Raw genomic sequence first — 11,936 nt, forward strand, 5'->3', positions numbered from 1 at the left:
GGGGGGGGGGTTGAGCTGAGTCGTATTGATTGGGAACTGCTTAAAAAATAATGAGGAGATTATGGGGTCTGTTAGCAGTGCAGTGTCACGCCACAGGATGATATGCTGTATAAAGGAAGTTCCAGATGGCAAACATCTGTCATGGGGATTAAAACGGTTTACTTATACTTTTTTTTAATCTCCATCTGCAACTGTCTGTGTGTGTTTGTGTATCAGGGGGCTCTTTTATATTTGCAAGTGGACAGGAAAGATTGTCTAAAGATCTGTAGTATCACTCGTAATTTTAATATATGCTTCCTGGTGCCAGATGAGCTGTGCTGATTTTTCCAGGAAGGAATACAACTTTGTGGATATCCCTGCCTAAGAGTGTAAGAGGTAACTTTAGTGTGGCAGTATTTGAGTGAAAGAAATTGCGATGCAAAAATGAAAAGATAAAGGTAAAACCCCTTGCGTGAGAGGTGTACATTTCTCCATTACGCATGACTTTACAGCATGTTTAATTAATCAGTGCATGTTAAAGTGCCCATATTATCAAAGAAATCACTTTTTTCTGGGATGCTACCATATGCTTTGTTTTAAATAACCAAGATATGGTTCCACACGCGTGCAAACTTGGAAAACGAGCAACTCCCAACAAAGATAGTAAAGAAGTGAGATGTCTCACTCTGTAGTTAAAACAGAGACCTTAACACACAGGGTGAAAACAGGATCTGCAACAATGTGCAGTACAACAAAATATATAGTGTTTCTTGAAAATGAAACCATGTAAACCTATTCTGCTACAACCTCAAAATACAACTATGAACCTGAAAATGAACATAATATGGGCGCTTTAAGTCATTGCCTCAGCTCCAAAAGGCAATCACAGGACACACACAAACACATACACACACAAAGAAAGAGTAAGGCACAGAGAGCAGAGCAGTTCTGCTCTGCAGCCGTTGTAATATATATATATATATATTTAAAAAAAAACATTCACATGTTCTGCACTTTACTCAGTGCCTATCCACATTCCAAAGCTATTAATTTTTAAATAATCTTTCTATGGAATAAATCAGTGGGAATTTTGATCTGTTTGAGTCCTTCTGAGAACCAATGCCCTTATGTGGCACATAACATATCAAATCTTAAAACAGACTGTAGTAATATCCTGTAACACATATTTTACTCATTAGCTGCATTTACTACAGGGAAGGATATTGTTACATCGCAAAAGCACTTATACTGTAATGCACACTTAATTCTGCTTCCAACAACCCTGTATGATTTTTTTTATCCTCATGCTCTTCCCTTGCTTGTAGGAAAATTAACATTACTCACTCCCAATGTGTTCCTTCCCTTAATGCACACAGTTTCATTGAACATAGCTGGAAGCTGCTAGATTAATATTAATTGACGTCATTACTATAAACACTTTGATTTTCTTTGTATCACAGTAAAAACAGATCACTAAATCTCTGTTGTCCTTTGCGACCAACTGATGTTTGTTTATGTATGCACCGACCATCAAGGCAACTTCCTCCTAAATGTAACTTACTTTGGCAATAAACCTAATTCTGATTCTGAATCAGAGAGAGGGGAAAGGTCTAGCCATGTTTTTGTGTTAAATCAACACACACACACACACACACACACACACACACACACACACACACACATACACATTCACAAGTGAGCTTCAAAGCTAACATGTACGTATCTCCATGCTCATTATGGTATAAACCATACATTAGGGAGAAGAGCACCAATTTAAAGTAAAGTGCAATAAAGAATAGGTAAAGAACAGGGAACTGTCACCTTGAAATGCATGTCTTTCACCTGCTACCATTCACTTGTGTGTAGTAGTGTTGTTACGGAGTACTGCATCGGTTCAGCCCTCCACAACATCATGAGGGCATGAGGAGGTAGGAGCTAGAAATAGGGGAAAGGCTGACAGATGAGTAGAATCAGGCACAGAACGGAGGGAGTGGCGCAGAAAGCCAGCAGCAGCTTGTGTGTGTGTGTATGTGTGTGTTTCAAGAGAGAAATCAGAAATCCAAGAGAATCCGCTTAAAGAAGAGACTCGTCCCTCAGTAACAGATCTGATAGCAGTGAGAGGAATCAACAGGGGCAAAGCCACTTTAAGATTCAAAGCTGTGGAGGCAGATCACAACGAGAGACTGACAAAATTGTGAAATAAATAGAGGACTATTACTCTTTGGGTTGTTTGCCAAGGCTGGTTTCCACGGTGGAAACATGGGTGCAGTGGTGGGCACTTTGACAATGCAAACCAAGCAGAGGAGACCATCCAGAGGTAGGTCAACATTAGTCAGAAAAAAAGATGGAGTGAAGAAAAAAGAGCAACAGAATACTAAAGTGAGATAGTGTGCAGGTATACTTAACACACAGAAAGAAAGCTTTCAGATAATAAATAGTAATTCATAATATGTGTTCCATGTTGTTTTTGTAAGTGTTGCACACATGCACATTTGACATTAACAGGTACATGTAAAGTACATTAACTGATAGTAGTGATGCAATTGTTTACATACAATGGTGAAAAGCAGAAAAATGAATAGCTATTATGTAAATAAAATGTGGAAATTTTGACAGAAGGAAGTGATAACTATATCTGTGAGCTAACAAGCGATGAGAAGTGCCTGGCGTAACTCTGTGGTCACGATATAGAGATTACAATGCGCCATGAAGTAGGATGTCCTTGAAAATAACTGGAGAGGCAGGACTCTATGACCCCATGTGTGTGTTCTGTGAGGATGGTCATTGAATGTGTGAGTGTGTGAGTAAGTGGAAGAGTGAGAGAGGGGGAGAGGGTTCAGGCAAGAGCATGTGAATTAAAAGGCAGCTCACATAGCAAACCTCTCCCTGGCCTTATGCTTGAGATCCTTGTTGTCATGGAGACTGGGTTGTGGGGGTATAGGAGGAGAGCGTGAACGATACTCAGCCACGATGAATGACAAAATTATAGCAGCGTGACACAGAAATAAAATAGATGAACCGGCAATTACTCTCTCTCTAAACGGAGCACCTCACAAGACAGGCGGTGCTCGCCGTTTGTTTTTACACCGATGAGATGGACGCTTTCGTCCTAGTTCTAATAAAAAGCCTTTCAAAAGCCTTTTAAACAAAACGCTCAGAGGTCATACCGGGTTTTTTTTACGCTCCATTAAAGTGTGTCTTGCATAGCAAGCTGTGCAGAGGTACAGAGGAGACAAGATCAGACTGTATTGATCCTCAGGAGGGATTTGAGTGTCACAGAAACAGGGCAGAGGTTGGGCAAAGCAGTTTAAAAATAAGTCTGAGTCAGAAAGCTAAGTGTATATAATAGGATGTTGGAGCCTACACAACATACAGTGAATGTGCTGTAAAATCTTTATAAAAAAACATCAGATATTTCTGTCTGTTTGTGTCACTGGCCACCAGTACCAGCCATTCTGTATGCCACCAGTGTGATGGATGTGGCTGAAGTGTCTGCGTTGTCAAGAACACAAGCACAGACAAAAGTCACAACCCAGACTGTAGACTTGAAGCAACAGCTTCTGTCATTCCATGACAGGAATGTGAAATATGATCAAATAAAAAACAAAATGTGCTAATTGCTGTCATACTTAAATAGCCTTATGCGTAGTAATAACGGAATATGTTTGGTGTTAAGAAAAACACACTTATCTAGCAGATAATAAGATGAGAAGATTGATACCACTTTCTGTCTGTGCCATAAATATATACAGCTAACGTTACCAGCTAGCATCCAGTTAGCTTAGCTTAGCACACAGACTGAAAGCTAGGGGAAACAGCTGGCCCTGCTTTGTCCACAGTCAAAATTACCATGGCAGCAAAGCTCACTAATTACAACATGATATCTTCTTTGTTCCATTAGGATGTGGAACTGTACAAATGGCACGTTGTGGTTTTACCAGAAGTGTCAAAAGTATTCACATTCATTACTCAGGAAGAAGTATAGATGCTAGGGTTTAAAAGGACTTCTGTAGAATTATCAACTCAAGCTTTTTACTCAAGTAAAAGTGTAAAAGTACTTGTTTCGAAACTACTTAAAGTATAAAAGTAAAAGTAATTTAAGTGGGAAAAAAAACATCAATATGCTTTTTCAAATGAGACTATACAGCAAGTTTTGGAAACAATTAGCTTGTGGTGCTTGGGTGCGCAGAGCTTGCAGCGCGTTCAAAAGGAGTTGTTTTTGCAGCCAACCCTTTTAAAGAAATGTCCAGGTGCGGCCAGGGATGTAGAAGGGTTGGCTGGTCTCCCTGGCGACCAACCTCCTCGCTGGTGTTTGGTTGGGACATTTTGCTCGAGTTCTGTTGAGTCTCTGCCACGGACATGTTCGTAGTAGACTACATACGTCTTCTGCTTCCTAGCTGTGGTGTGACGGGATTTGGGTCATGTGCAGGTGCAACGGATTGCGTACAAACCAACGGGGTGTCAGAATGGTAAATGTTTATACTTCTCATCCAACCACAGTCAAATTCACTCTATCTGGATGGTACGATTTATCCTGATAGACTTTTGATTTTTGGGGTGTTTTTCTGAACAATGACAAGCCGGAAGGAAAACAAGCCAAACTGAAGCCGAGCTGAAATAGGAGCAACGAGGCTATATATTTATATATCCTTATATGTAAGGAACAGAAAGTACAGATAATTGCTAACAAAGTGTTAGGAGTTGAAGTAAAAAGTCTGTAAAATAACTACTCCAGTAAAGAATAGATACCCAAAAATTCCCAAAACTAAAGTAAGGTTACAAAGTATTTGTACCTCATTACTTGACACCTTTGGGTTTTGCAGATGTGTTTTTTTATGTTCCTGACTAATTCTTTGGTGGGCGGATTGACTTGCTTGAATTTTGTCATCACTGGGAGGAACTGCAGGAAGGTCATATTAACGTAACATGTAACATATTACCATAATATAGTATTATATGTACGTACATTGTGATATAGTGAGGGAAGGAGACACGGTAAACAGTGCAGCAGTACATAATATATATACTGTGTATATATACATATATATATATATGTATATATACTATATAATATATACTATACTATACTATACATATGTATGTATATATAGTAGTATAGTGAACAAAATAACCGAAGTATAAGTATAGTGCTACAATATGGCAAAGTGTATACTATAGTATAACATAGTGTAAGATCAATAGAGCAGAATAGAATATCAGTATGATATATGGTGTCATGTAATATGATATGGTGTAGTGTGATATCACGGATACATCAACAGTATGGCGGCAGAGAGAAAATGAAGAGGGGAAGGTGAGATGAGAGTTTCGAGAGGAGAAATGACCCTGTATGTGATGTTATGTGTGGTTCACATTGCTGTTCAGAACATTGGCTGGCTGTAGAATTATTTTTACTGAACAAACATTAGATTAGATTATACTTTATTCATCCCACAGCGGCAAAATTCCCTTATTACAGCAGCTTTTTCTACAACAAAAGCAAAACAAACAAACACACAAGTAAACACACAAACAAACAGGCAAACAATAGACAGTGAGCAGAGGGTGTGACTGAATGTGAAGTGGCGTCAAACAAAGGTATTGTAAAGTGCGGTTGCCATAGTACAGAAAACAATACTGCAGTGTAAGTGAGTGACGTTCAAATTAAATTGAATATGTAATTCAAATATTATAGAAAAAGTTGGTAACCAATATATAAATTATATTTACCTGTGGCCATGAATAATATTGAAAAAGTAAGTACTTGTAATGGAAAAAAATAAAAATACAGATAACAAAGATATCCAGAGTGTGTGGAGTTAATGAAACACAGGAGCAGAAACTACAACAATATCAGGTAGTGCAATGACATGTGAGTGATATTGGTCTTCTCCTCCAACTCTGAGCAAAGAAAGAATATAAGTGTATGTCCCAAATCTGTACAGTACACACAGTTGGGGAACGTGACATGATGTCTGGTGAAACTCTTGTTATGCATTATTTTTAACGCTTGGGCTTTGGTGTGTGTTTGTGTGTGTGTGTGTGTGTGTATGTGTGTGTTGGCCTGAAGCTGCTGCAGCAGTTGTAGTTAATAGTATGACAGAGCTGCGGGCTGTCCGTGAAATCGCCATCTGACATTGATCTATAATTATCTCCGTCACTTCATCATGTAACACTTCTCTGCCATGCTAATGAAAACGAATGTGTTAAGCAGCTGTTGCACCATCTGCATCCACTCCTGCCTTGCCTGTAAGCATCAACATTGAGAATGTTGGCACAGAGTCTGCAGCATTTATGTGTCTGAGTCTTGTAAGAGTAAATCTTTTAGTTTTAGATATATACATATGTACAATAAATATGATGAAGGAAAATATATATGCTGTATGTATACAGTATATATATAGCATATGTTGCAGAAAAGCAGCCCAAACACACGTGTACAGAACAGCAAAACAACGCCTTTCATTGTTTTGTTGTCATTTGATCAGATGCTTTTACTCATGGGGAAGATACACGTACAAATTGTGTTTGACACTTCTTTTTTTAATCAGTTGATCCAGTGTACGCACCACGGTTCACATTCATCCTTTGCGTCCATCCCCATGACAACAAGCGTCAAGGAGAGAAGCGGCAAGGACAATGGAGGGAAGATTGAGACAAAGCGAGACAGCACCATACTAATTTGGTCAGCTGATAACTGACAGTAAATATTTCATTTATATATATATATATATTTTTGTTTTGTTTAGCATTCACAAAACCTTAAGTACATGGTGCCTAAAAAGGGGCTGTTTCAGATAATGATAATTTTACACTAAATTGCTAAAACAAGCTGGCATCTCTCTGGGTTATTCCTATAGTTTTTTGGTACATGTGGAAGATCTTTTTCAAACTCATATTTTGATTAATTTATTTTTATATTAGCATAGAACTAATAGGAAAGCCTTTGAATACTGTATCTAACCTACATGTTTGTAAGCCTGGTTTGAGCTCAATAAACACACTGAGATTTGAAACCTTTGTGCATAGATTGAAACTGAAATTCACTACAAACAGGCTCTAACTAAAGATGATTCAACGATAGAAGTAGAAGCAATTATTCTTGTAAGAAGACCAAAGCTGCAGCTAATTAACGCTTGCTTTCGACACTTACCACCACATACAGTTGATGCCTCATCAAATTCCTAGAAGGTGGATGACCAACAGGATATTTGATATTTAATTCAAATTAAGATCGCCTCTGGTATGAAACTAGAGACAGTTTCAGCGTTAGGCCTAACCTTAACACCGCTGCTGAGTGGGTTGAAGTGAGTGAGTCATCGCTGTCATCCAAAAAGCAGACGTATCATTTCACTGTAATCTCCTTTTCTTAAAGACGGAGCCAACCGATGCTGACACAGCTTGTCAGCTTGTTTGGAGGTCCATGTGAGCGGTTGTAAAGTCAATAATTTGGTCAACCTCTATGTGGAATATGATAGGATTTAACAGGGTTTTGATCTTTGTGTTGAAAGAATTCTTCCAAGTATATATATCATGTTATATTGGTTTCCGTAAAAGCAAAATATATTGCTTATATTACAGGTTCCAGTTGGGATATAAAAGTAACCAAATTTACAGAGACCACCATGTGTAAATATGTTGTATTGCCGCCCAAACATAAGGCTACTTTAGGTTTTATGTCTTCAGCATTTTTTTCTGAGTGCCTGCCTCTGCCAGTGAATGCAATAAAGACTTCCACAGAAAACTATGAGCGGCTGTGTTCCCTTGGATGTATGCTCCTGTTTGAGAACTCATTGGTGTGTGGATGTCTTCTAGTCACAGAGACAAACAATTGGCCACAGCAGGACCCAAACTCTTCACATCATTAACCACCATCAATCTCCACAGCAACCGATACTGAGTACCATATTGCCATTAAAGTCCTAAGGGGGAAATCTATTTGTAAAAGTACATGTAGTTCTTCTCATCCCTTTCTCTCTTTTTACTTGTGATTCTCTTTTGGCCTTATTATTCTGCTTCTTCACTTGCTTTCCCTGTGAGCGCTCTTTTCTGCCATCTAATTATATTTTTGAGACCTTTTTTTTCCCAACAACATTCTTCAGCTTTGCTTAGTTGTCTCTTCTCTGTGTATTACAGTTTTCATCGTTCCAAAGACTGGGAGGAACCTGTGTTAAACATGGATTGTGGAAGTCTTGACATGATTCTGTGTAATAAACATATTTCTTTTTGTCTTTTTCTCTCTCTCTCTCTCTTCCCTGTAGATAAAACAGATGAGGAGGTGGAGATGGCGACGGTGTGCTACAGACCAGAGGGTCTTGACCAGCTGGAAGCCCAAACTAACTTCAGCAAACAGGAGCTGCAGATCCTCTATCGTGGTTTTAAGAATGTAATAACACAACTTGTGATTTTATTATTAGATTACTTATGTGCATTCCAGATACTTCAAACATTATAGATTTAGATCACCCTGAAAAAAAAGTTCTGTTTATCCCTTAAAGTACGTAGCCATGAAGGTTTCTATTTAAACAAGACAAAGAGTCTACAGCCATGCTACTAGCTATATGAGGCTGAAGGCTCCTTAGGCACAGCAGTGCTGTATGTGAAATGCTAATGTTAGTATGCTAACACTCACAATGACAATGCTAACATAGTGATGTTTAGCTGGTAGGCTATAGGCGCATGTTCACCATCTTAGTTTGGTGAATTAGCGTGCTAGCTTTGGCCAGTAAGCACCAAACACATTCTGAGAATAATGCAAATGTTGAAGTTTTTTTGTGTTTTGTACAAAATAAAATGAAATAAGTACAATATATAATCCATTCAAGAATGGTTAAGATATAAGTTAAGATAAGTGAAGGACTGACAAACCGACACTGTCATCCACAGAGCCAGAATGCTAGCAGAAACTCAGCAGCAATGTTACTTCACTGAAACTATCTTTGTATCCCAAACTACAGACCTTGCAATGAACAATTACTGAGAAGCATTTTTCTGCTAAAAGTAAAAAACAACAACATATTGCTAACTGTGAGTTGTGTGTCAGTTCTATCTTTGGTTTTGTTGTGAAACAAATGTTAGCATGCTAACAATGCTGGCTAATAGTGGCTAGCCTACTTCTACTTTAGGGACATGGCCATGACTGACACAGTTCTAGTGAGTTCTTCCAACAAACAGGATGTCATTGAATGTAATCCATCTTCTTTCTACAGGAATGTCCAAGTGGTGTTGTAAATGAGGACACATTTAAACACATTTACGCACAGTTCTTTCCTCATGGAGGTAAATTGCAACGTTTTTGTATCTCTTTCACTGTGCTCTGTGAAGTTTTTTCAGAACAGGAGACCTTACACTTTCATTTTCATTGTTGTTGCAGATGCAAGCATGTACGCCCATTATCTTTTCAATGCATTTGACACGACAAACAATGGCTCCATTAAGTTTAAGGTCAGTCATCCTCCTTTGCAATTGCATTTTGTCTGAAATATTACAAATGTCTTACAATCATGTTCTATGATGCTTTCAGAATCTAACTTTTTTTTCTAATATTCCGTTGCTTTAAGGACTTTGTAATGGGTTTGTCTACACTGCTGCGAGGAACACTGAGAGAAAAGCTTGAGTGGACGTTTCACCTTTATGACATTAACAAAGATGGCTACATAAACAGAGAGGTGGGACTGTGCTGTCACTATGTATACAGTGTTAGTGTGTTATCCAAAGTCTGCCTGGCTACAATGTGAATTGTCCCCTCTCTCAGGAAATGACTGAGATTGTGAGAGCCATTTATGACATGATGGGCAAGTACACGTACCCTGCATTAAAGGGAGACGTCCCACAGCAGCATGTGGATGCCTTTTTCCAGGTGACTTTCTAACACATATAATAAACAAGAGTCTATAGTCAACCTTTTTGTTAACAGTGTTGTGTGTGCACAGCATGAGGGGAAACAATGTCACACTTACTGTAATGTCTCTTGTAATACCCCAGTAGCTTCCCAAATGACCCTGTCTGGTTTTATTGAGACACTTTGCATCTGGGCTACAAGTTTTCCAATAAGGCTTACAAGGTTTTATATCATGTGCAAATGCAGTCAATATTTTTAACTCTTATTTTATGGTGTTCTATACTGCTACAGTTTCTGTATGCTAATATTGTTGCAACATGAGCTCACAATTAACACATTTCCAAAAATAACTGTCAAACATTTGCTTCTATATGGAACTGAGACACATTTTAATACACTGTTTGTTTATTTTTTAAAGAAAATGGATAAAAACAAAGATGGAGTGCTGACTTTGGAGGAGTTTATTATAGCCTGCCAGGAGGTACAGTATTTATTGCACATCTATTGTTGACTATTTCTATATTTAATTTTCATGAATATGTAATATGTGCAAAGTTTAAATTAAATATACAAAAGTGCATCAAAATAGAGTTACTTAGAGATGTTATATGCATGTAAAAAATGTAGATAATTTGAGCACAGAAGTTTATTCTTATACCTTTAATATTTAATCCAAGCACAATGGTTCTCTTATTAGCCTTTGGAGCTTTCTTCCTCAATGAAGTCCATGAGATGCAGATGAAATTTTTTTTGCAAAACACAAAACTAAGTAGTATACTTCATAAAATGTAATAATTAAAAAAATGTATGCATATAACAATGACAGTAAGCGAGCAAATAATGCATGTAGACATGTATGTAGATTCACCACATGTTCAAAAAAGTTAAATGAATAAAGTCCAAATGAGGGCCATACACACATGCAGAAAAATAGACTTAAACATCACAAAGATAATAAACTTAAAGCATCCAAACATCAGCATGTCTACAGCTTTTGAGCACTTGAAAAATATAGTGTATATGCAAAGACAAATGATGTTACATGTGGAAGTTGCTTCAAGCAGCCTATACAGCCCAAACGTTATTGCAGGGGTTCCGTACAATCCTAATTGCATCATTCTGCCCTGATTACTTGTCGTCTTTCTCCACAGGATGAAATCATGATGAGATCCATGCAGCTGTTTGAAAACGTGATGTAGGTCCTGAGGAGATGACGGAAAACAAAGACATGGAAAATGAGAGGACTTGGTGTGAGTGTGTGTGTGTGTGTGTGTGTGTGTGTGTGTGTGTGTGTGTGTGTGTGTGTGTGTGTGTGTGTGTGTGTGTAATACATCCAGTCTCTCCTCTTGGTTCCATTCTATCAGCTCTGGTCTGGATACAGTCAGATTCCCTCACCATGACTTGAATGATGAGACTGGACTGGAATGCTTTTAGCTTTCCTGCAGAGTTTTCCCTCCCAATACAAACTGACTGATGTGACAAAGACATTGCTCTCAGTCCTGTCTAGAAGATTGGTCTGTCAGAGATATAAAGATGAACCTACACCGCAAGGCTGCACCAGACCAGCAAAGAGCTATTTGTTCAACCAGAAGAGCTTCTTTTTTCTTTTTCCATAAGACGTTCTTTTTTTTTTTGCCTAAATTTATTTGCATGCTTTTGCAAGAGGTTATTAATTTATCTCCAAACATGTGTCTGATTTGTTATGGAAATATGGCCGTAAGGATTTATTTTTTTTATCTCATGCTTCACTGTTGCAGTGACCACTGTTCTTTTGTTTTGACCTGGTTGTCACTTGCCTGCGGAGTCTGTATGGTGCTTGTTGTTAAGAGTCTAAAGCTTATTGTAGAAAGTAGAGCCCGACCGATATATCAAAGGGCCGATATTGTCGGCCGATATTAGGCATTTCCCGAAACTAGCGGTATCGGCATTAACAATGGCCGATTTAAAAAAAATTTATTCTTCAGAATAGTTTATAATGACAATTATATGATTTTGAGAAATGATTATTTTAAAAATTAGGTAAAAACGGACGGTCAACAATGTTATGAGTGTTGGCGTTGCACAGTTTGTGTTGCATTTTTTTGTTTTTGTGTTTTTGTTCAAAGGACTTTAAGTT

The 11,936-nt window shown here is 38.1% G+C and overlaps 1 protein-coding gene across 4 annotated transcripts in view; it reads left to right on the plus strand.

Annotated features, from left to right (window-relative positions):
* The window catches only part of kcnip1b (Kv channel interacting protein 1 b), a 22,133-nt gene extending 10,462 nt beyond the window's left edge, over positions 1 to 11,671 (plus strand). For 3 of the 4 annotated variants that reach the window (XM_032533561.1, XM_032533562.1, XM_032533560.1), the window contains exons 3-9: positions 8,241 to 8,365; positions 9,189 to 9,258; positions 9,353 to 9,423; positions 9,540 to 9,647; positions 9,734 to 9,838; positions 10,239 to 10,301; positions 10,972 to 11,671. In XM_032533561.1, coding sequence (XP_032389452.1) covers positions 8,241 to 8,365; positions 9,189 to 9,258; positions 9,353 to 9,423; positions 9,540 to 9,647; positions 9,734 to 9,838; positions 10,239 to 10,301; positions 10,972 to 11,019 — 590 coding nt within the window. In that variant the 3' untranslated portion in view covers positions 11,020 to 11,671. Of the gene's footprint in view, positions 1 to 1,866; positions 2,297 to 8,240; positions 8,366 to 9,188; positions 9,259 to 9,352; positions 9,424 to 9,539; positions 9,648 to 9,733; positions 9,839 to 10,238; positions 10,302 to 10,971 lie in introns of those variants that run through there. The other variant, XM_032533563.1, reaches the window with a different exon arrangement.
* Positions 11,672 to 11,936: the final 265 nt, after the last annotated feature.

The sequence above is a fragment of the Etheostoma spectabile genome, chromosome 13 (genome assembly GCF_008692095.1).
Source record: "Etheostoma spectabile isolate EspeVRDwgs_2016 chromosome 13, UIUC_Espe_1.0, whole genome shotgun sequence".
Classification (NCBI taxonomy): Eukaryota; Metazoa; Chordata; class Actinopteri; order Perciformes; family Percidae; genus Etheostoma; species Etheostoma spectabile.